This window comes from Canis lupus, chromosome 5 (genome assembly GCF_011100685.1).
Source record: "Canis lupus familiaris isolate Mischka breed German Shepherd chromosome 5, alternate assembly UU_Cfam_GSD_1.0, whole genome shotgun sequence".
In the NCBI taxonomy this organism is placed as follows: domain Eukaryota; kingdom Metazoa; phylum Chordata; class Mammalia; order Carnivora; family Canidae; genus Canis; species Canis lupus.
In genome coordinates this window covers 35,654,603-35,680,447 of record NC_049226.1, presented here as the reverse complement: position 1 = coordinate 35,680,447, position 25,845 = coordinate 35,654,603, and the positions used below count along the sequence as shown (strand labels likewise).

The window sequence follows — 25,845 nt, the reverse complement described above, 5'->3', positions numbered from 1 at the left end:
GAGAAACAGAGACATAGGCAGACGGAGGAGAAGCAGGCTCCATGCAAGGAACCTGATGCGGGACTCGATCTTGGGAATCCAGGATCAGGCCCTAAGCCAAAGGCAGACGCTCAACCACTGAGCCACCCAGGTGTCCCAAATTTCTTCTAATTTTTAAAATTTTTAAAAATTTGTTGTATATAACAAATATTTCATGGATCCCATTGTTTTTTTTTTCCTTCCAAAAACCGAGTAAAAGACGTGTATTGTTTTTAATCATATTTGGGTATTAGTTGCTTCTTCACATGTAACATCATGTCAAGACAGCTGGCTATCTGGGAACCAGAAACTTTAGCAAAGTCTTAGTGTTTTCTAGGGATGCTTGTCTGTTTCAAAAAAGAAATCATCTCAACAGCTCTACATCCATTAAAGATAAACGTTTAGCTTAAAAATCTTAAGACAATGAACAAAAGTCCAGGCTCAGATGGCCTCACCAGTGAATCCTACAAAAATTCTTCCAAAAAATTAAAGCAGAGGGAAAACTTCCCAATACATTCTATGAGGGCACAACTCTATCGATACCAGCAAAACAAATAAGAAAACAGAACTATACAACAATATCCTTCATGAACATAGAAATGAAAGCTTTTTTATTTTTATTTCTTTTAAAATTTTTATTTATACAAAAAACTTCTTTTTATAAAAAATATTTTATTTATTTGACAGAGAGAGTGAGAGAGAACACAAGTAAGGGCAGAGGCAGAGGGAGAGGGAAACTCCCCACAGAGCAGGGAGCCCAACATGGGGGGATCAATCCCAGGACCCCAAGATCATGACCTGAGCCAAAGGCAGATGCTGAGCCACCCAGGCACCCTGATACAAAAACTTCTTTGCAAAATTCTAAAAATCAAATCCAATAATCTATAAAATGATTAAAAAATCATGACCAAAAAAGGCTTATTCCAGGAATCCAAGGTTAATGTAACATTTGAAAAACCATCAATGCAATTCACCATATTAACAGACTAAAAAGGAAAGCCATATGATCATCTCACTAGATACAGGAAAAGACAGAAAAATAGACACAATCCAATATTCATTCCTGATAAAAACTCTCCATAATGAGATGCCTGGGTGGCTCAGTCAGTTAAGCATTGGCCTTCGGCTCAGGTCATGATCCCAGGGTCCTGGGATTGAGCCCTGCATCAGGCTCCCTGCTTCTCCCTCTCCCTCTGCCTGCTGTTCCCCTTGCTTATCCACTCGCTTGCTTGCTCTCTCTCTCTCTCCGTCAAGTAAACAAATAAAATCTTAAAAAAAAAAAACCAAAAAACCGAAACTCTCAAATTAGCATTAAAAGGAAACTTTCTCAACATGATAAAGGTTATCTCCGAAAAATGCAGCACACATACCATATAAAAAACTGACCACTTTCTCATTAAGATCAGGAACAAAATTTTCCCACTTTCATTCAGTATTATACAGATGACCCTAGCCAGTGCAATAAGGCAAGAAAAAGAAAGGAAATGCATACAGTAAGGAAAGAAGTAAAACTGTATTAGAGATGACATTCATGTTTATGTAGAAAATCCTAGAGTCTATGAAAAAGCTACTAGAACTAATTGGGGAATCTGCAAGTTTGCAGGATACAAGGTCATTATATAAAATTAATTAGTATTTTTATATACTAGCCACAAGCAGTCAAAAATTCCAACAGTCAGCTGCTTTTGGCATGTGAGTATAAATGTGAATGTAAATAGCACTATCATTATGGTGTTCCCTGCAGGCATTTCCCTTTAACAAATCCCAGCATTTAAGACCTCCACATTCTGTCTCCAACCACCTTCTTTAACCTGTCCTCCTCCTATTTGCCCCCATCCCACCATAAAGATGCTACTCCAGAAAAGCAAATCTATCCTCTGCCCTATGAAAACCACTCTTTTTATCCTAATAGAGTTCTTTAATCCAATCCATTCCTACCTCAGCCAATCAACCCTCAGCTTTCAGAGCAAGCATCCAAGTCTTATCTACCGTTCTAGGTCATATTCAATATCTACTACCTGCCATGCTGTCTCCTTAGAGATCATTTCAGTCTTTGGCATGGTGCCTGGTATATAGCAGGGACTCACCAAACCCTAAGAGAATGAATAAACTTGCAGTATTCTCCTACTTGCAGGAATGCCCACACAAAACTCATGTGTCCCTCTCAATTCATGCTGGATCAAATGTTGTATCTCAGCCTTTTTCTACATAAGCCTCAGTCCTACAGATGATAAGTGAACTTCTCTTTAATCATAATTCTGTGCAGATTTTTAACTCCTTTTTTAAAAATTTGAAAAATTTTTATTATTTTTTTGTTTATCCATGAGAGACATAGAAAGAGGCAGAGGCACAGGCAGAGAGAGAAGCAGGCTCCATGCAGGAGGCCGATGTGGGACTCGATCCCAGGACCCCAGGATCACGCCCTGAGCCACAGACACTCAACCGCTGAGCCACCCAGAAGTCCTGACCTTTAACTCTTGTACTGCTATGTAAGTCTTCTGTGCACGCATCTTATTTACTCTAAGGGGATGGCATCCCATCATAGCACAGGATCAGTATTCAATCCATAATGGATGAACAAGTGGGTTAATGAATCTCAATCTACTTGGGGTAAATTTCCATCATGCGGCTCATACATCCCAGAGGAAATTTCAAAAAAAAAAAAGATCTGCAAGGTACTTAAGCTGAAACTTTATGTGGCAACAACATAAACAGAAATGGTTCAGAGGCATGTTTTCTTCAGCGGCTTCTATTTAAGGTGGTTTACATGGGAAAACATCTTGCTCCTTCTCAGAGAATGACAAGGCTCAGAAGGCCCACCTGGTCCCTCTGACTCATGCAAGCCCACAGGCCAGAGGTTGCTGGCCGGATTCAGCTGAACCTTTATGGCTCTGAAACTCCTCGTGAACTTCTCTTATAGGAAAATCTAAGAAGGCAGGTGTTTGCCCAGAGCAGCCCTGAGAGAGTGAGCTGGCTAATGAAAACTAAAAATACAGGTCATTGCACTGATCTCTCTCTCTCTCTCTCTCTCTCTCTCTCTCTCACTCTTCTCAATCTCTGCGACATGACAGCTATGAATGAAAAATCAGAAGAGGGGGCAGCTCTGGTGGCTCAGTGGTTTAGTGCCGCCTTTGGCCCAGGGCATGGTCCTGGAGTCCCGGGATCGAGTCCCACGTCGAATTCCCTGCATGGAGCCTGCTTCTCCCTCTACCTGTGTCTCTGCCTCTCTCTCTCTTCTCTCTCTGTCTCAAATAGATAAATAAATAGTAAAAAAAAAAAAAGAAAAGAAAAGAAAAATCATAAGAGGACTTGGAAACACTGCTCCGCTGGGAGGGCTAAGGGAACCTGTCTTTACAAGCTCGTGTAACCGCTCCTGGCACTACCACACACAAGGTCACACATGTGTGACCCTGAACAAGTCAGCCAGCCTTTCTGAGCACCACACCTGTCCTCTGCAGGTGACAGGAAGGATAATCATATTATCTACTCCATGAGATTCCTTTCCAATTGTTTCTCGGGAAAGCCTCATGGACGACAAGGAACAACAAGAGCTCCCTTGTCCTGAAGCCTGTTTATTACACAAAACTGATCCAAACTCCATACTAACAATACCAACGTGGTCATTCTTTTTTATTTATCAATCATGTTGCTTTTTACTTATTGCCTCTTATCTCTTCGAGGATCCTGCAAGTAGACATTAGCATGTGCATGGAGGAAAAAAGAGGTCCAGAGAGGTGAGACAATGTCTCTGCTTGAGGTTGCATTGCTCAGCCACTCTTTCTATCACGATGGTGTTTCTCCACTTGTCTTAGAGCAGAAATCATGGTCTGATAGAGGCCCCTGGCCTCTGAGCTCATGCTGTCTCTTTCAAAGGACTGCAGGAAGGGCCTTCAGAGTCGCTCCAGGAGAAGTCGAGTCGGGGACCCAAACTGTTCACCGCAGGGAGGATCCAACAGCAAGCCTAAAACTTGAGTGCTTTAGCTTTTTTTTCCCCGGAAAACACAGGGCTGTCCCTTTGTCACAGTGATGCTCACCATCTCCCTGTAAAATGACCCCCATCCCTCCAGTGTTCCCGTCCCCAAGCCGGGTCTGGTTGGTGATGTCTTTGCAGTGCCCCTAGATCCACCGGATGCCCTATCCGGACCCCTCCGAGGCCCCATTTCCTTTCATCTAATTCTTATGGGGAAAGAAATGCCACATTTATTAAAGTGCAGGCTTATCTATTCCATCACAGATCTAAGCCGCGGTGATAAATCCCCAAGCTAAACACATACAAAAGGAAATATGAAGCTTGAATACCGATCAGAATTGAGTAGCAGGGAGGGTAGGTGTGGGCTTCCACCCAGCTGCGGGTTGTCTTCCTCACCCACCAGAGGGTCTTCATCCAGAGGGGACTCTTGCTGCCTCCTTGCAGGGGCAGGGGGCTGGGCCCAGGCAAGGCCCACACCGACAGACTTTCTAGAAAGTTCTGCTAAAACCTCTGCAAACATTCTCTTTCGGAAAAAACTGGCCTCGTTGCATCTTATAAAACTCCTGAACAATCTAAATTGACTGCCGTCTCATTGTTCAGCAGGCATGGGCTAAGGGACGGGGCACCGGAGAGCCCCAAGCCCCCAAAGCTGAGTAGGACGCAGCCTCGGATTCCCAGGACCTCACAGCTGGGGACAGAGTTCGGAACCCTTCGACCTCACCAGAGGTTCCCCAAATGTGTTGGCGTCACTATCAGGGTAATGTTCTGGGGTCTCTAATGTTTTAGAGACTCCTGCAGAGCTTTCAGACAGTCTGGCAGAGGTGTCCCAATGGCCTGACCATCCCCTTAAGGACACAACTAATTGTCCTTATGGTGGGAAGTACAGATGGTGGCCACGGTGATACACCAAACCCGCTGGCTATGTATCCTGATGGTTTGTAGTAGAGAACGGCACACAGCCCCGGTCCCCTGCCAGGCCACACTATAACACTGATCACTAATTGTCCCTTATGAACCATTTTTCTCTAGTAAAAGAACTCTCCTATCTTAACTGGTCACAAAATAAAGACTACCTTGGCTAACGTGATGGAAGTGGGAGTGGTATGGCAACTTAAAGAAATGTGGTATGATCTTGGTCCTTCCTTCCTCTTAGAATGCAGGCACAGGGGCAGGTGCTTGGGCAGCCACCTTGGGCCATGACACGGAAGCCACATGTTTAGAAACCAAAGCAAACACATAAAAGGAGTTCCCTTACACTGTAGCGCCATATCATCCCTGCACTGACATCTTTTATAAGAAAGAGAAACTTCTCTTTTGTGTCAACAATTGTTATTTTAGGGACTCTGACACTTGTAAGCATACATATTCATGACTGCTGCACCTTGTCTAATGTATTAAATAAGAACATTCACTCCCTCATTGGCTTATTCAAGAAATAGTTTTTGAATACATACTGAGTGCCAAAAGATGTACACTAAGAATACAGTAAGTAAGGCAGACGTGTCCCAAGACACTTACAGTCTAATGGGTCATTAGTGGTTCTGCTTAGTTGTGGTGAGATATATCTATGGCTGATTTCAGGTCCTCATCACTGGGAAAAGGAAGTCTGTATATGTAGGGAGTGTGTGTTAAAGAGATAGAGATGGAGACAGAGAAACAGAGAGAGACAGAAAGACAGTGAGAGAGAGGGAGAGAGCCCAGATTCTTTGACTTTCCTTAGAAGTGCTGTGGCACTTCCACTGGCACATCCACTGGAGAACTGGACAGCCCAGCTCAGTGCATCTGTCAACACTCAGACTCTTCCTAATTTTCTTTTGGGTAAGAGTTCTCAGCAATTCATTCTAGGTCTTTGCACTTGCCTGGCCATTCTCATCAATTTTCTCTATCCAAAATTTTTGATGTCATCTCTGACTCCAGTCTTCCCTACATACCCACCATATAATCCATCAGCAAATGCTGTCATTTCTACTTCAAATAAATCCTGCACTCTCTGTGAGATACCAGTATTGTAACAAAGATGAATTTCCTGCATCGCATAAATGTTTCATGGTTATGTAAGAAAACATCCTTGAATTCAGAAGATACATGATGGAATAGTTGGGAGTGAAGAATCATATCATGATTTCTCCAACTTACTCTCGCATGGTTCAGTTCTGGTGATGATGACAGTGATGGTGCTGATGGTCATGGTGATGATGATGATGATGATGGTAATGACAATGATGATAGTGGTGACTATAATGATGATGATGATAGTGATGATAATGGTGGTGGACAGTAATGATGATGATGATAATGATGAAAATGACGGCAATAGTAATGATGATGTCAAAAGCCATGGTGATGATGATAGTGGTGGTGATAATTGTGATGATGATGGTGGTGATGGTGATAACAGTAATGATGATGACGATGATGATGGTAATGACGGTGATGGTGATGATGGTGGTGGTGATGATGGTGGTAATGATGATGATGATGGTAGTGATGACAGTGATGATGGTAGTGATAATGACGATGATGATGATGGTGATGAGAGTAATGTTGATGACGATGATGGCAATGATGGTGATAGTGGTGATGATGATGGTGGTGGTGATGACGATGATGATGGTAGTGATGATGGTGGTGATAATGGTGATGATGATGGTGGTGGTGGTGGTGATGATGATGATGGTGGTGGTGGTGATGATAGTAATGATGATGATGATGATGGCAATGATGGTGATGGTGGTGATGATGATGATGACAGTAGTGATGACAGTAATGATGATGGTGATAAAGATGATGGCGATAGCAAAGAGGATGGTGACAATGACGATGATGATGATGGTGACCATGGTGATGGGGACAGTGAGAAGGAAGGGGAGGAGGAGAGAGAGGGGGGCAAATGTTAATTACTGGTGAAAGACATGCAGGTATACCCTGTATCATTCAATCACTTCAAATTTCCCATTAGTTTAAAACTGTTCCAAATAAGAAGTTAAGAATAAATAAACACTGACACTGACTCTTTCTCCATCACTACCATCCTAGTCAAAGCCTCTGGCTCATCCCCAGGATGGTGCAGTAGCTTCCACCTCCTCACACATCTCCTCTCCTCCATGTTTGCCTCCCAGGGTCTATCCTCAACACAACAGCCAGAGGGATTATGTCAGATACAATTCAGGCCTCACCATTCCTCTGCCGAAAATCCCCACCACAGCCCCCATCACTCCCAGAATGAAACCCAAGACCCTACCATGGCCCCCAATGCCCTACCTCTTCAACTTCATCCACTACCATGTCTCTACTCTGGCTCTCTCCACACTAGCCACCCTGGTCTTCTCATCCCCCTAACACACCTGGCACAATCTCCCCTGTACCCTGCACACAGTCACATGTGGCTCATCCTCTCAGCCCTTCAAGTCTCTGCTTCAATAATCTGACTGGCCACTTGGGTCCCTTCTCCAAATCAGGCTTGTCCTTCCCACTTCCCACCACTTTCTACTTCCCTACTCTAGTTCCCTTTGATGCAAATATCATGACCCAATCTTATGTTGCAGGTTTATGGGTTCATTTCCTGTCTCCTACAACTGAGACTTCTTCGGTTCACTCCCACAACTTCAGTGCCTGGTCCCCCGGTAAAGGAAAATTGTTTTGACCTCTGTTTTGACCTCTGTTTTTGACCTCCGCTTTCTCCAGGTGCTGCTCATGGTCTATGGTCCTTGCACCTCTTCCTCTGGTTACCTCTCATTTTACAGATCCTCAAAGCCTCCTCTCAAGCCCCCTTGCAGGGTCCAGCCTTGCCCCAACCCCATCCTCCATCCTTAGCCCAACGAATGGAGGGGCCACATGGCACCTCCACACGAGGCACTCCATTCCTTACCACCCAAACAGCCTCCTGCCCTTATGTTTAAAGAAAAAAAAAAAAACAGGAAATTCCCCTGCTTGGAATAGCCTTCTCCAACAGGACACAGATTTCCAGTTTCTTCTGGCCTTTCCCCTGGTTCCTTCATCATGACTATCTGTATACAGGAAAGCCACAACCAACCTTTCCAAAGGAAATGGTCACCACTTGCCTTAGCAAACCACTGGTCCCTTAAGTATCTCTGCCCTGTAGGCTCTGGCCTCAGTTGACCTCCACCCTCCTCACCCATTTAATGCATTCACCCTTCAAGGAACTACTAGCTTGTGTTCTCCACATAAGCCACCTCCCTCTGGACCTTTCTGAGCACATGGCTTGTGATTCTGGTGGAGCACCTGTATGGCTGATCATCTTTCTACTGTAGAGTCTTGTCTTTCAGCTCCTGGACTTAAGCCCCCAAGGCCAGGACTGTGTCTTGCCCAACATCTCGCTTCTGTAGGACCTCACAGAATGCTCAATGAATCATGGGTGCCTAACATCTGGATACAGATGGCTCGAAGTCCCCTTCTCTTTGGTCTCCCACTAATCCTGTCCTCAGCTGGTGATGGATGTGGAGGCCTCTGAGAGAAGACCCCTACCACCCACTCAGGTAGAGCCTGGGACCCCTCACCCAGGGAGCCCTAATCTTTGCCAACTTGAGGACGCATGGCCACCCTCCCCCGAGGCCTGCAGTAATTTCTCTTCCCTGCCCGGGCGCCCTCTTGCTCTCTCGTCCTCCCTGCACCGTGCGTACTCTGCTGGTCCCTCTGTTTTGCCAACTCACCAAGGTAATTGTGAATTCTAACCCTGTCCGCAGCGCCTTGGCTCTCCCTCTGTCCTGCACCTCATTTTGGTAACAGCCAGAAAAGATTCTAAATCCTTCTGCTTCCTGGGCGCGGTAGGTAATTAGTGGGCCAGCTCAGTGACTCTCCCTGCTCCCCCAGCCATATGGTGAGAGCAGGCTCCGTCTGCCCCCACCCCACCCAGGCTGCTTCCCTGGCAGGAAGGGTGCAGGCAGGGTGGGGTGAGAGGGTCCATTCTGGCCAAGCCCCTGCGGTTCCCATGCAAGATGCGGCCCTCGGGGTGGGCAGAGCAATTGGAGCGCAGTGGCCTCCTGGCCCAGGCAAGGGCAGTTCCTCTGGCTTCTGGAAGGCTCTGTTCCCGGGCACACCCCTTTTTAAGGCAATCCTAGGCTGGGAAGCACCATTCGCCAACACCCTCCACCCCCAGGATCAGAACACAGGGGCGGCTTGCGCTTCGCTTTCTGAATGGCACTACATCCTGCAGTGGGAATGAATTCCCTCCGGTGACAAGCCTGGCACAGAGGACGGGACAGTGATTCAGTCAGTGGGCTCACCGGAGCTCTGACCCCGGGGATCACAGAATTCCAAGAGAAAGACAAAGCACTGTAGCCGCTAAGTGAGCTCTGGATGGGACAGAGTGGGCCAGATGCATGGCCTGCCCCTGCAGCCCCCAGCAGGGTGCAGGGATGAGACCCACGGGAGGAGGCTCCTAGAAATCACTGGGAGAGCCTCTCCTGAAGCTAAAGATGCCCAGAGGCTCCCCCAGCCCAACTTAAGTGCATCCTGGGATGAGTGGCTCAGCACTGGCCAGGTGGCCACTGTCATGGGGCCTCTTCCAACATCATCTACAAACCCCACGTTCATGTACAGTGACAAGCAGGAGCCAGCATTGACTCCTGGCCACAGGACATGTTTTAGGCACTTGCAAGGGGCTCCCCATGTCTGGTCTGTTCCTCTGATCAGTTTGATGTCAGGGCCTGGTCTCTGGGGAAAGGCTGCCTGCCCTCAGAGCCCATACCAGCCAGTCCCTCCTGGTTGTCTGACCTTGAACAAGATTCTGAAGCCCCCACACCTTCATCGGGCTGCTATAGGATTTAAGTAAGTCGGTGCATGGAAAGCATTTTGCAAAGCTCCATGCATGGGATGCCTGGGGGGCTCAGTGGTAGAGCATCTGCCTTCAGCTCAGGGCATGATCCTGGGGTCCTGGGATCGAGTTCTGCATCGGACTCCCCACAGGGAGCCTGCTTCTCCCTCTGCCTGTGTCTCTGCCTCTCTCTCTCTGTGTCTCTCATGAATAAATAAATTAAATCTAAAACAAAAAACAAAATAAATAAATAAATAAATAAATAAAATAAAATAAAATAAAATAAAACAAAAAACAAAAAATTTCATGCATGAGTCGTTACGATCACCTAAGAGCGGGGCTCTTAGGCCTGTCTTGTGCCGCAACACTCTCCTGGCACACACAGGGCACAGGAGTGCAGGTGTCCACACACAAGCCAAGGGGGGAGCAGGCATGTCTCTGGATCTGCCCTGGATCTGGATTCGAGGTTCTCTCAATACAGTCTAAAAACAGCTGTTTCCAGAGGGACCAGAAATTTGGTCTGTTTGTGGACCACGAACGGTGTCAACCATGCTGCCCCCATGACTCTCTCACGTGACCTGCAGTCCCCCAACAAGGACTGAAGGGACGTTGAATGTGCCCTAATGGAAGCTCCGAGGATTGTAGGGTCTGCTCTGGGGCTGGACGGACTTGAGAAAGACCTCACAGCACACAGGTTATCAATGCATCAAATTCTCACTACAACGCTTGGAAGAGATACCATGGTCGTAGCTTACAGACCAGGAAACTGAGGCATGCAGAGGTTAAGTGAATCGGTCAAGACCCTACAGCCAGGAGGAGGCCGAGCTGGGCTCTGAGCTAAGCCCAACTCTCTGTAACGACAGGGAGCCCAGGGTGCTGGGGCACCAGGGATGACACCTGTTTCCATGGGAGTTCAGCTGACATTTGGGTGGTAAAGGGGGCAGGCACAGCTTGGGGAGAGTAGACAGAGAGTGAACATTCCAGACCGAGCGCAAAGCAGAGCATGCACGGGAAACCTGGATGGGCTCAGGAGGCCAGAGCTTTGGCTTCCACGGAGGGAGGGGCAGGAGGTCCACTCTAACCAAAGCCCCAAAGCTTCGGGGTGGAGGGGATAGAAGCCAGCATACCATGCCGAGAAGCAGGTGGCAGGAGAAGAAGTCGAGGCAGCAGGTAGAGGCAACTGTTTTGCAAAGTTCAGCTGCTGGGGAGAGAAAAGGTGGAGGGGTGCAAAGTGGAGGGGTCTTTGTCCTTAAGTATTAAGGTGGGGAGCAGAGCATGTTCACACGCCAGAGGGACAGAGCTCGTGGAGAGGAGGGGAGGGCATATAGGTCAAGGGGACAAAGTGTCTGAGGACCAGGAATACACAGGATCTGAGACACAAGTGGAAGCCTGAGCTTCAAACAGCAGAACGAGCTTGTTCACCATGACCTTGGGGTGTCTACACCTACAGAGACATTTTGAACCGTAAGTCTGTCATCAGTGGGGGAGGGAGTGCTGTCCATCCCTCCAACCGATGTGTCGCTGGTCAATTTAATAAGCACATTTGTACCCTATCACCCAGGTGAGGGGTAAACCCCCACCGCAAGAACTTCAGGGCCAAGGAAGACCCTGGTCTCACTCTGATGTGGTTAATTCATCAACCCTTGTTAGGGCCCATTCCACAGGCTGTAAAATCAGCATGAAGCAGCATCCTGGCCAGAGCTGCAGGAGAGGGAGGGAGGCCTGACATGTACGGAGCGCCCCGAGGGCTCACGGCTCTGGCTGGCCACTGACATCCCCCTTCACAGCATCTGGGTGTGGGATGTGTCCCCGTTCACGTGCCCCGTGGAAGGCGGCTATGGCTTCCAGAGCGAGGTTAAGAGCGAGCGCTGACAAACCACAGCCCCCAGGCCAAATCCTGCAAACCGCCTGTTATTGTAAATAATGGTTTATGGGCACGCGGCCGCCGAGCCCATCATTTACATATTACTATGGCTACTTCCACGCCACAGTGGCAGACCTGAACAGATGCCACAGAGGCTTTCCGGCTACAGAGCCTAAAACATTTACAATCTGGCCCTTTACAGGAAAAGTCTGCCAACCCCTGTTGGAGTGCTCTGGATGAAGGTCTCTGGGCTTGTCCAAGCTTGGGTGAGATTTGGAGCCTCATTTGCCGGATTCTGAAACCCATGGGCCATCATCCTGCATCACTCTGCTCCTTTATGCCCCTTCTCGTGAAGGAGAAAGTCACAGAAAGTTTTTTCATCAACTCGTCTTGTCACCAGAAATGCCAATTGTTTTCCTGCTTCTCGACAGAGCCCATTTCCCACTCCACTGCAATCAGAGTCATCGTATTAAAACAGAAATCAGAGCATGCTTGCATAAAGTCCACACTTCTTACCACAGCCTCTAACACCCTGCGTGGTTGGCCTGTGTCTACCCCGGCCACGCACCGCCTGCTCCTCGTTCACCATACTCGACACCCATGTCTGACTTCTGTGCTTTAAACGCGCCAGGTCTGCCTCTATCTTGGGGCCTTTGTACTTGCTATTCCCTCTGCCTAGAACATTTTTCCTCCAGATTTCTCCGTGGCTGGCTTCTGCTCGCCAGTTAGGTTCCAGCTCAAACACCACTTCTTAGGACCACACTATCAAAAGTGATTCCTTCCAGGGCTCCTGGATGGCTCAGTTGGTTGACTGTCTGCTTCTTGATTTCAGCTCAGGTCATGATCTCAGGGTCAAGAGATCCAGCCCTGTGTTGGCCTCTGTGCTCAGCAGGGAGTCTGTTTGGGATTTTCTCTCTCCCTCTGCCTCTTCCCCAATGCTCATGTGCTCTAAATAAATTAATTAAGTCTATTTTTTTTAAGTGATTCCCTCTCCCCAGGGTTCCTTGAACACACCACCTGTCTGATTGTGTCTGAGCATTCAGCACACTCTGGAGTGATCAGATATTCCCTGTCTCCTTCAATACAGCGTAAGCTCCACAAAGGGTTTGTTTTGAAACTTGAACTCAAGTAGACTCTTGATGCCACTAACATCTGGCTCAGTGTGATTTTACATTTTCTGGGAGTCACATTGAAAGAATGAGAAAGGAAGGAAGGAAGGAAGGAAAGAAGGAAGGAAGGAAGGAAGGAAGAAAGAGAGAGAGAGGGAGAGAGAGGGAGGGAGGGAGAGAGGGAGGGAGGGAGGGAGGGAGAGAGGGAGGAAGGAAGGAAGGAAGGAAGGAAGGAAGGAAGGAAGGAAGGAAGAAAGAGAGAGAGAGGGAGAGAGAGGGAGGGAGGGAGAGAGGGAGGGAGGGAGGGAGGGAGAGAGGGAGGAAGGAAGGAAGGAAGGAAGGAAGGAAGGAAGGAAGGAAGGAAGAAAGAGGGAGGGAGGGAGGGAGGAGGAAGGAAGGGAGGGAGGGAGGAAGGAAGGAAGGAAAAGGGAAGGAAGGAAGGAAAAGGAAGGAAGGAAGGAAGGAAGGAAGGAAGGAAGGAAGGAAGGAAGGAAGGAAGGAAGAGGGAGGGAGGGAGGGAGGGAGGGAGGAGGAAGGGAGGGAGGGAGGGAGGAAGGAAGGAAGGAAAAGGGAAGGAAGGAAGGAAGGAAGGAAGGAAGGAAGGAAGGAAGGAAGGAAGGAAGGAAGGAAAAAGGAAGGAAGGGAGGTAAGAAGGAAGGAAGGGAAATTAATTGTATAATAATAGATTCTGTTTAATCCAATATATCCAAAAGACTATCATCCCAACATGCAATCAACTTAAGCAAAATTATGGAGATACTTTACACTCTCTTTAAAAAAAAAAAGTATGAAATTTCTGAGGCTCTGAAACATATTTCAATTTCAGTTCTAAGCACTCAACAGCCACAGGTGGCCTTGTGTCCAACACATGAGCCCCTGCACACTGAAAACAATGCTTCCCTACATTAGATGCTGCTCCAACTGCTTTCCACCCAAACTGCTTTAATCTCACAACTGTCTCAGGAGAGAGATGCTAGACCAGACGTACCAGACCCGTTTCACAGATGGGGAAGCCGAGGCAGCCCAGATTCCCCCGAAAAATCTGGTTCCATAGTCTGTGCATTTTTTTAAAAAAGATTTTATTTATTCATGAGAGACACAGAGAGAGAGGCAGAGACATAGACAGAGGGAGGAGGCTCCCTGTGGGGAGCCCGATGCAGAACTCGATCCCAGGACCCCCAGATCACGCCCTGAGCTGATGGCAAATGGTCCACCACTGAGCCACCCAGGCACCCCTAGTCTGTGCTTTTCACCACCACCCTGATTGCCTTTAATCCTTGGCCGAAGGCACAGATGACTTAAATGGCGGAATTTCACAGAAAGGATCTGGCGTCATGGGAAAATGAGCGAAAACGAGAATACAAATGGGCAACGGCTCGGAGATAGACTATGTAGTGGTCTTGTTGTCCAGGAATCACAGCTGCAATGTCCCACATTCACCAGAGGAAAGCAAGAGAGGAAAAAATTGGAACCACCAAAACCAGTGTAGAAGACGGTGAGACGCAGGTCCCCACCCCCGGTGAGAAAGGTGACTCTTCCTTGCCACAGGAGCTTACTAAACTCAGCCATCTGCAGGTTCAATCCAGATGAAAGCCTTGGCTAAGAAGGAGGGGTGGCTGTGCTGAGGTCAACATAGGGAGTCGCTGACTGCCTGAACCCAAGGGAAGAAACAAATAGCAAAGCACGAAAACTGACCCTAAGAACCCATGTCGCTCTGCAATGTGGAGGAGCCTCACACCCACACAGGATAACGCCCCCGAGAGCATCTTTCTGACAGAATGTTCCTTGCAGATTTTATTTTCTGCCCTTGAGGATTCGGGCAATCTGGCCTGCGCTATTTTGCACACCTCATTGCTCACCCTTTCCGTCCAATGGAACTCCTGGGCACCCTGCTCAAGCATGCCAGCGTCTGTGGAATCCTGGGTCTCCCGTTCCCCTCTCCACACCCACACCCTGCTTGTCCTCGTGAGGATGTCTCCATGCCTGTCTCCATGCTTGTCAATTCCATTCATGGACCCCCCAGGACCCAACACGACATCAGGCACATGATAAGCTCCACGCAAACTATTTGGGAAGACAGAGTATACCATGCAGTGTACTTCCCTGGCTACCCTATCGTTTCACAAGTGAGAAAAAACCAGTTTTAGATGCCTCAAGACACAAATGCTTCCACGCCAAAAGCCTGGGTCAGCTGGAAGAGGGGCATTCTTTGTGAAGCGGAGATAAAGGACATCCTGCCGTCTACGTTTATTAACATGACGTGAGATATAAGAAATTGAAGCAAAATATACAAGTAACAGAAGAGAGACGCGAGAGCATGGTAGCAGAGCCCACCTGACTGGCAATCCTCTCTCTACCCATGTCTGCGTCTGTGGCCTCAGGCAGGGCCTCCCATCTCCCAGTCCTCAACATCCTCACCTGTACAATGGGAATGACTCTGATACCACCTCACAGAGTCCTTCTGATAATGCAGGGAAAGCCCAGACAATGGTGCCTGGTACTTGGTCTTCACCCCACTATAAGCACCAATTAATGTTCCTCCTGTTATCAAGGATGAGCAGTGCCTGTGCCTTGTCTTTGCTGCTGGCCTTGACTCCAAGAGCAAACTTTCTGGGTCTTTCAGGCCCTGCAAGGAGACAAGAATCAGAGTGGCTGGGTCTGTGGCCTGGCCTCAGCCACCCCCAGGCAGAGACCTGCAGGCAATGGCTGCAAAGAGCAAGGGCAAAGCGTGAGGGCAACAGAGGTAACCCAACATCTGGGTAAGCACAGGGAGCCCTCAGGAGGGACATGCCACGCCAGCCTGCTAGGAGCCTGTCAGAACCACATGGGCAGGTCTGGAAAGAAATTACGGCCAGGAGAACACTCGGAAGTGGCAGGGAATGGCCAGGGAGGCCCCCAGAATGAAAAGGCAGGTCCACGGTGGGCTAAGCTGGTATCTGTTCTAAGAGAACTGCTGAGACACAGTCACTGCTGAAGACCCGCAGAATAAGAGACAGATCAATGGAATCAGGAACCATGAAAGGGAGCAGAGGCAGAAGCCAGCCTGGCAGTTACCAGGGAGAAGGAGAAGGAAAAAAGCAGAGATAGAGGGACACAGAGGAGGTATGGCTGCTGACAGAGAGGACAGTTGTGAAGATGGTTGAAATGGAGGTGGCCACTGAGCAAAAGGTCAGGGGTCCCAGAGCCTGCGAGTGAGCAGGGAGGACTCACGCCCCAGTCTGCCCAGTGGCACAGACCACATCTCCAACTGCAACACTATGGGTCCGCCAATCTCACCACCGATCCCCTTAGAGCTCAGAGGTCGCGTGTGGCTGTGATCTCAACCTCCTATAGAACGAGACAGTCCTGTCACCCTGGGGATGAGACAAAGAAGAATACCACTTCCCAAGAGCAAAGTTTCTCAGAGTTCAGGGGTATGGCCTGCAGCCTTACACTGATCCCTGAACTGGGACTCTGAGCAGCCTCAGCTTCCCAGACTTCTGCAAAGGAGTCTTTCTCTAACTCTAAAGGAGTCTAACCCCCACCCCCCGAGCCCTGTCCCTGGGGTTACAGCCTCTCTGCACCCAGCCAGGGACATGAAGCTTCCTGTCTCTAGCCACACTGAGCCATGGAGAACTGGGTCAGCCCCAGACAGGAGGAGAGAGCCAGAGGGTCTTGGTGAAAGGCCTGAGCACCAGGAACCAGGGTCTCCAGCTCAGCCTGCCACCGGGTGATCCGATCGCCAGGCTGTCAAAGTGATCCACTCCCCACTGGTGCTGCAGGGAGGGCCAGAGAAGGGACACGCAGCCTTCATGGGAGCTTTGTGGCATGCAGCTGCGTAACCAGTGCCTGCGTGCTGACTTGTGTGTCCATCCTAAGAAAGGACCTCACCAACAGGCATGCGTGCATTCATTCACAGTCACTGAGCACCCATGATCTCCCAGGCCATGCTCCTGGTAAGGGATGCCACGGCGAAGAGAAAGACAAAACCCTTGCCTTCATGGAGCTTGCACTCAGGTAGAGGCACAGACAACGAAGCAACGTGCCAACAAAGACACAGTGTGAGATGGCACAAGTGCTAGGAAGAAAGGAAGGCAGGGGACCAGGAAAGGCGGGGCCGTCTGAGCATTGGCCAAAGATCTGGTGATGGAAAGTTTCTGGCCAAAAAAGCAAAAGAGGAAAAGACCCCCAAGGCAAGCATGGACTCAACATGAGGAGGGACGGGGTCTGGATTCCAGCAAAACACGGCGAAAGTGGGTGGCAGGAGCGGCGAGGGGCCAGGCCATTCCGGGCTGCGACAAAGCGCCCCTCCGTCAGCTGCTCCTGCTTCACTCCCGGTCTCCACGAAGCTCAAACAGTCACGTCCCTTGGCTCGCTTCGCCTGCCATTATAGCTCACGGCTTTGACAAGAGACAGGATGACTGATTGCTCATTTATACAACTCACAGTGGTGTGTGGCTGGGACATAAATATTTATTTCCTCCAGCTGATGCCGCTCCTGATAAGGGGGAAGTTGGGGATCGGAACTCTGGAACCCCAACATGTGGCGTCAACTGGCAATGGTGAGGGATGGGTACCCCACTCTCCCCTGGCCTGCCCCCAGCCAGGCTCTTTAGGGCTGAGTCAGGCCGGGGACATGCTCAGGCTCCACTCCTCAACATCCAAGAAAACCAAGCAAGCCCCCCACCCCCATCACCCCGCAAACCTCAGGGGCCCTGCAGCTCTGGATGTGGTGCATTTCCTGCCGCCTGGCTCTACCTGACCCTGCAGTCCATTCTTGTGCTTCTGCTCCTCCCGGCTGCTGCCCAGGTGTCCCCATCAGAACTGCAGACGGGCCCTGCCCCCTCAGTACACCTGCTTTCTCCACTCCCTCTGCCCCACCTACTGTGGGGAGGAGGACGTGTCTCTGCGGCCCGCTGACCAGGGCCAGCTGGGCTCGACCCCGTGGGTCTCAGGCTCAACCACGTGGGTCTCGATATGCACCCACACCCCACAGCCTTCCAGATGTTTCCCTCACTTGCCAGTCCCCCTCTCAGCTCCAGTTCTCAGCGTTTGCTGAACACGAGACCCACATGGGAAGCTCTTGAAAAACACCAATATCCAGATGCCACTCCAAAACTATTAATGCAGAATCTTTGCAGGGGGTGTGGGCCAGGCATCAGTACTTTCAGAACCGTGCACATGACCCCATGGTGCGTCCAGGGCCGAGGCTTACCATGCTAAAGGGATCTTCTCCAACCCTTGATGTGCTTACCCATCATCTGAGGGTCTTGTTAAAATGCAGATTTGGATTCAGTAGTTCTAACCAACTCCAGGTGGGAATGAAGTCACGGCTGGTGCGTGGACCACACCAGCCATGGTGAGGGTCTGGGGGCTACCAGATTTGGGCAGTGAGGGATGGAAATGAACTTCCCTGATGTTCTACACCCAGACCAAACATCCATTATGAATCTCCCTTTAAAGTTGGGAAGGGACCTCTGGAAGAGTTCACTGAAAGGCTCTTCCAGAAAGAAAGAGGACTTTTCTAATGTAGGGATAGGAGCTCTTGTGCCTAAGAAAAATTACAGGATCCACCGTCTATTATAAAGTGTTTACTAGAATTAAAATAAAAATTCACAGGCATCTGGCTGGCTCGGTCAGTAGAACATGCAAGTCTTGACCTCAGAATTTTTCAAGCCCCACACTGGGTACAGAGATCACTTAAAAATAAAAAGATTCAGGGGCACCCAGGTGGCTCAGCAGTTGAGCGTCTGCCTTTGGCTCAAGGCGTGATCCCAGGGATCGAGTCCCACATTGGGCTCCCCGCAGGGACCCTGCTCCTCCCTCTTCCCGTGTCTCTGCCTCTTTCAATAGGTCTCTCATAAATAAATAAAATCTTCAAAAAAAATAAAATTATAAAGTAAAATATTTAAAATAAAAAATTTTTAAAAACTTAAATAAAATCTTTGACAGAGTACCCAGTGCACAGTAGGTGCTAATAAATGGTGCGTTTGCTACTCATGCCCTCGTTGTTTGTATTATTAAGACAGGACTTACTCCATTTCCTAACCTAACCAGGCATGTTCTTTTGGCATCCAAAAACTGGAGAGAGCCCTACAAAGCCCTACAAAGCCACTTTCATCCTCAGAAGAGGCACTTGTGGGCAGGGGCTGAGCACAGGAAGGCGTGGGTGCAGGGGCTTTCATCTCAGATACAACCCCATGGACCCTGCCTGGTCTAAGAACACCAATGCCTTTGTTTTCTATCCTTTTTTTTTTCCACTAATTTGCCATGAGTTGTGTATATATTTCCTCCAGCCCGGCCACAGCTCATTCTGAATGTGTGCTATGAGTCAGGACCGGTCTTAAGAATTCTAGTTGGTTTAACTCAGTATATCCCGAAAACCCTCGGGGCAGCAGGTCCTATTAGCCTCAAGGGCAGGGAAGGAAACTCAGTCCGGGTGGCTGGCCAAGGTCACATGCATAGTAGGTCACAGGGCCAGAAAGCCAACAGGGGGATGTACTCAGAGCCCAGGCTTTTCCAGCGCTTCTCAAATGTCATCTGCTAAGTGATTTCAGCAAAATGTAGGTTCTCTTTTGGCAGGTGACCTGGAGCCCGCGATACCTCATCTCTCACAAACCTTTCCTGGCAGTGTTGATACTGCCAGTCTACGGACCTCACTTGGAGTAGCAGAACTACTCATGCTATGATGCCTCCTGCTATTTCTGTCACCATCCTCCTCCCATCAGTGGGTTGTTGATTAGATGGGTGACAAACAAAAAATCATAGTAAACCTCCCCTCTGGACATTTAGGGCAAAGTTCTGCTTAAACTTCAGCTCCAGTTGCAATATTTTGTGGCAAAGGCTATGAGTAGCTACTTGAAAAAGCCATTGTGTGCATTATAAGCTGTAGGCGTTTGAGAGTTATGAAATTACTTTCAAGTGTCACCTCGATGGAGAGCAATCTCTGGACCAGGGAAACAATGCCCATCTCGAAAGGCAAAGTGAAGGGTTCCAACTGGACAAACACAGGATGAATTACGGAACTAGAAGCTTTCCTTCTCAGATTACCAGGAGAGGATGTACACAGAAACCAGAAGAAATGACAAATCTTTCTGCCCAGAAATGCATTTTAAGAGCAAATCAGGACCATCTACTTAATCAGTCTGGACTCGGCGGCTGGGAACAAGCAGGCTGGTGAATGAGACAAAGAAAAATCAGAGCAGGGTGGGGCAGGGTACACCCTCAGGGGTGCTATGGATACCAGGTTGACCTCAAGTTCCAGGATCACAGTCAAGGTCCCAGAGAAATCTGACTTCACGCCATTGAGTTTTCAGGAAAACAAAAATACCCTCCTTAAACCTAGTCATAATACCAAGGCTGGAATAAACGGTGATGGATGAAAATAAGGATTAATTAGAATGGTACCTTTATGCGATTTCACACCAACCAGCGATTCTCAAACTTTGCTCCACAACAGAATCACCTGGGGAGATTGCAACACCCACCTCCCTGCCCTATGCTCAGGTTACATTCTCACATCCATTAAATCACAATTTCTGGGGTTGAGACCGAGGTATCCCTCATTTTTAAAGCTCCCTGGTTGATTCCAATGTGCAGACAAGTTTGAGAACCACTGGCACTGCCTTTCAGTATCCTTACTCATAAAATGAGGAATCTATCTGGACCAATGGTTCTTCACCCTGAGTGTTTGAATCATCTTCACCCTGAGTGTTTGAATCACCTTGGGAAGATTTTCAAAAGTAAAGATGCTAGCAGCATCCCTGGAAATTCAGGTTAATTTGTAGGGCCTAGGCATCAGCATATGTAAGAACTCCTAGGTGATCTAGATGTACAGTGAGATAGAGGACTACCGGTCCAGAAGTTTTTGCCAAGATTCCTTCCATTGCTTACATTTTAAGCATCTATGATAGCAAAGCTAAAAGCTAGACTTTTTGCAAGGATAGATCTCTCGTCTTTACTTTTAAATGAGGGATTTCTAACTTTGGAAGGGTCCATGAATTCCGAAATCATATTTAACGTGTCGGACAAATCCATATATTTATATGTATGTGCATATTTTTGAAGAAGAATGCCCTTAACCTCTATCAGATCCTCAAAAGGTTTAATTAGGATTACCTTAAGGGCAAGTATACAGTTTCTGATTTAATAAATTGGAGCAAGTTCAAGAATGAATGGAAAAGAAATTTGATCTCAGCAGCGCATTCACTACACTTTTGAATCTGCAACACCCTTCCTGGCACCAAGCGACTGCACATCCTCACTGCAGGTAAAGTTCAGACTCCAGAGCCCATCCTCCAAATAGCGTTAGGGTGATGGATGTCAAGATTTCAGATCCAAGTATCAAAGTGGAAGTCGTGCCAAAGGACTGGGGTCAGTCCTAGGCAGTCTGGTCATGCTCACCATAGAAAATGACTTGCCCAGCTGTGCTTGTAAGGAAATTGTCCACTCAGCTCCTTTGGATTCGTGTTCCCAACTGGGTTAAGATGTTAGGGTTTTCTAGTACTGACTGTTGGAACCTCTATGCCTTGGTCTGGATTCTGGCTGTCTTTTCTTCTTATGTGTCCTTGGGAATATTATAGAACCTTTCGGTTCCTCTTACGAAATGGGGACAACAGAAGTACTTTTAAGACTGCTGTGAAGAATAAGTAAGGAAATACACGTGAAATGTTTGGCATGTCCCTTGGCACAGAGCAAGACCCAAATAAACATGAGCTATATTACTGTATCGCTGATGTTTTTATTATTATTAACATCTTACTGATTTTTGCCCAAGTCACTAAATTTCACTGGACTTCATTTATTGATCCATACGGTAAGAAAAAGACACCCTGCTTAGTTTCTTTCATGAGGTCATCATGATGACCGCTAGAATCCAGGCACTCATCATCCTACCCAGGGGATCTACAGAGCACAGGCCAAGGTCACCCTATAATACAGATATAATCCCTACCCTTGGGAAGTACGTCCTGAGATCCCAAAAGCTGGAATCTCTACAACTGATGGCAGCAATTTTTCATCACATAGCTGGAGTCCTGGGCAAATTAACCCTTCCCCCCACCACATGGACAAGTGGGTGATGACACTCCACAACGCCCGCTTCCTTTCAGGTAAGACAGCTTCCTTTCAGGTAAGACAGTATGCCAGCCACTCACTCAACCACGAATCAAGATGCCCTGAATCGTCAGCTCTCCTCCAGCCAGGGCAGTCAATGGCACGGTCTATCTGATGTCAGGCCCTCCCCCAGGAGACCAGTCCTCAGACTCGTCCACATGCCCACCTGCCCACTCAAGTCTTCCCACGGCACAGTGCAGCGCCCCCCTGGCCCACCAGAGCAAAATATCACCAAAACCTCTCACCGGCCCCCACGCCCCAACAAAGACGCAAGCTGATCGGCGCTCACTTACCTGGAGTCTGCTTGGCCGTACGCACAGGGGTGTAGTGGTTTTTGGAGGACGATCTGACCGGTGTGTTCTCTTTGGGAGAGGTATTGATAGCCGAGATAGTTTCTCTTTCACAGTGTGCTATGGGGATTGGTCCCTGTTGTCTTAAGATGTCAGCCAGAGCCCTAAACAAAGAAGAGATCACACAGTGAGATTCACAGAGCAGGTGTACACAACCACAGAGAGAGTTGGCTTACTTTCGTGGGTCTTTTGATGTACAGAACCAGAAGAGGAGATGCAGGCACAACATTCTGTTCTCAGTAGCCATAGCTTCATCTGGTGCTGGTCCTGGGAGGGGGTATGGAGGGGTGGTGGATGCAGAGTAGAGGTTGCCATCTCTGGGGGTACAAGCACTAAAGGGTGGTGATTATGGTTTCTGTCTTCAATTTATTTCACATGAACTCTTTCAAAATAGTGGCTACCCAAACACCCCCCTACACTGGGCAGATATGTGCACAGCTGGATAGCACCATGCCTCCACAGCGAAGGGCTGGCATCGGTAGCCTTGCCTCCAGCAGCAGGTGACTAATAACACAGGGACAATCACCCTCTTTGAAAAACAACCACCAGGTGACCCATCCTGTGTACTGGGGACCCAACACACAGCTCCCACCATCAGAGGAAGGCGCAATGGAACTACAAAGACAGGACATGCAGATGCCACAGTAACTACATGACCACGTGGAGGGCGAGGACCGTGACCATCACTGGAGCTGAGAAGAGGCGACGATTACAAACACAGAGAGGAAAATACACACACAGTTCCCATCACTTGAGAGCTTACAATTTAGGCAAAAATCGCTCCCCCACCTGGTTTCAAACAGGAATCGCTCTGTGGGAGATGCCGTGACCTGGTGGGGGTGGCCACTGTTGATGGGAAACAGAGACAAGCAGGGACAGTCTGAGGCAGCCAAGGTGAGTGTGGATAAGCTACACGAGACCACCATCCAGAGAAGGAAGGCCATCTCAGGGCCAGGTCCCTACTTCTGGGTGCATCCCTGTCTTGTGCAAGCAGGGAAGGGACTCTTCCATCTACTCGGGGTGTCCCTGAGATGCAGGCAAGGCACCAGCTGCCTCCGGGCCTCCCCCAGCCAGCTCGGCCCACCCCCCGGCTTCATTCACCCCAGGACTCCAGCACTCGGCACTCTGCCCCCTTGCAAAGCAACAACCACAGCTGTTTAAAAGCATGTCTGAGAGTAAATTGTTGCCTTCCATTATGCTGCCTCTGACATGCTGAACCTTCCGAGGAGAAGAGCATCAACCTGGCAATCTTATCATTTACTGGCATTTATATAGCAATTTCAGATGTTCCAAACGCTTTCCCCTGGCTGGCGTCTCTTCTCTCAGGCTTTAACAGGAGGAACAGACACATGTCAGCACCCCCACCCTGTTCATTGGGGTGTAGCGAGCAGGGAGGGAAAACACAGAAGCTCGGGAGGTTGGTGAAGGAGGTTCAGGCAGACCCGGGATCCGGGTCAGGGATCTGAGATTCAGAGTGCGTGCATGAGAAGCATGCACCGCCCGAAAAGGTCAAGAGATTTGGGTTCTAATCCCAAATGAGCTGTTAAACTTTGGGCAGATCTGCTACTCTCTAAAATCCAAATTCAATCTTTTCTCCCCCAACAGCAAAACAAAGGGTTTAAACTAACATGACCCTCCTAATTAGATCTGTTCTCATTCCAAAATGTTATAAATATTTCCTATATTTCCTGCACCACATATCCATGCAAGTTGTCTTGAGTTCTTCGTTCCTCCGGTTATCAAAGACACTTTCCTACCATGTTCCCATGGTAAGAAAACAGGGAGCTTAAAAGTTATAACAGAAATATAGGCCAATGGAATAGAACTGAGAGCCCAGAAATAAACTTGTACATCTATGGTCAATTGATTTTCAACAAGGGTGCCAGGATCACTCAATGGGGAAAGAGCCGTTTCCCCTACAAATGGTACTGGGACAAGTGGCTAGCCACGTGCAAAAGAATGAAGTCGGACCCAAAATTCATACCATATGCAAATATTAACTCAAAGTGGATCATATTAGAGCTGAACCTATACACTCTTAGAAGAAAATATAGAAGTAAATCTTTGTGACCTCAGGTTTGATCTTTGCTTTGTTTTGACCTCAGGTTTGGCCTCAGGTTTCATACATGTGACACCAAAAACATGAGCAAGCAAAGAAGAAAGTGGAAATACTGGACTTGGCCAAAATTAAAAACTTGTCTGCATCACAGGGTACCATTGGGAAAATGTAACACAACCACCAAGAAAATGGGAGAAAATGTTTGTAAATCAGATGTCTGAGAGACGACTTATACCCAGAATATATAAAGAACTCTTACAACTCAACAATAAAAGACAACAAACAGCCCAATTTAAAAACGGACGAAGGACAGAGAAGATATTTCTTCTCCAAAGAAGGTGCATGTGAAAAGCAGCTCAGCAGCATGAGTCATCAGGGAACTGCAAATCAAAACCACAATGAGGCACCCGTTCGCACCCGCCAGTAGAGATATCACCAGGAAATCGGAAAATACCAAAAGTTGGTAAGACGATGGAGATATGGGAGCCTTCATTTACTGCTGGTCGGAATGTAAAATGGTGCTGGTGGAGAAATGGAAGCCTCCCATGCACTACTGATGAACAGTTGGGTGGTCCCTCAAAAGGTCAAACATGGAGTCACTCTACAGACCAGCAATTCTACTCCTAGGTATAGACCCAACAGAAATGAAAAGACATGTCTACACAAAACCTATTCATGAAGGTTCCTAGCAGCATGACCAATAATCGCCAGAAGGTGGGAACAGCCCAATGTCCATGGACGGACTGATGAGCAGATAAACAAAATGTGGAATACTCACACAATGAGTTATTTATTCAGCCTTAAAAGGCAATGCAGTACCGACAGATGCCTTAAAAACATCACGCTAAGTGAAAGAAGCCAGTCACCAGAGACCACATGTTATAGAATTCTATTTACAGAAAATGTCCAGATTAGGCAAATCCATGGAGACAAAGTAGACTTGTGATGAGCAGGGGCTGGGAGAGGGGAAAGTCAAGAGTGTTTGCTAATAGATACGGGGGGTTTCTTCTCAGGGAGATGAACATGTTCTCAAAGGATAGCTAGACAACCTGGGGAATGTACAAAAAGCATCGAATTGTACACTCTAAAATTTAAGGATGAAATTTTACGGTAGGTGCAATATATTTCAATAAAACTCCAATTACAAAAAAAAAAGAGTATATATTATTTTTCTGTTTCTTGCCTCTTGAGTTTTTATAAAGACTCTCTGCTGCCTGTGAAGGAGGAAGGGGTCTTGAGGTTAAGTCTAGTGCTTTGGGGAGGCCAAGACTGAGTTTCCATCTGCACTTCTCCATGGTGATTTTGCTCATGAAGGAACGGGGGGATTTGGCAAAATCCAGAGACATTTTTGGCAGTCACAGCTGAGGAGGGAAGCGCTCTTGGCTTCTGGTGAGCCAAGGGTGCTACTAAACATCCCACAATACACAGGCCAGCCCCCCCACAACCAAAAATTACCTGGCCCACCAGTGGTGAGGTTAAGAAACCTTGAGATACCTGTGTGCACCACGAGGTGAAGCCAGTCCTTGATTAAGGTTCAATGTGATCAACTCTACAGAGGTCTACTGAGCAGCTCATACCAGGATCAAACACGGGGCTGGGCTCTGGGGCA

The 25,845-nt window shown here is 48.1% G+C and overlaps 1 protein-coding gene across 1 annotated transcript in view; it reads right to left on the bottom strand.

Annotated features, from left to right (window-relative positions):
- Positions 1–25,845, bottom strand: part of SHISA6 (shisa family member 6) — a 278,442-nt gene that overhangs the window by 233,317 nt on the left and 19,280 nt on the right. Inside the window, exon 2 of the mRNA XM_038536891.1 lies at positions 22,121–22,281. Within this exon, the coding sequence (XP_038392819.1) occupies positions 22,121–22,281 (161 nt within the window). The remainder of the gene's footprint in view (positions 1–22,120; positions 22,282–25,845) is intronic.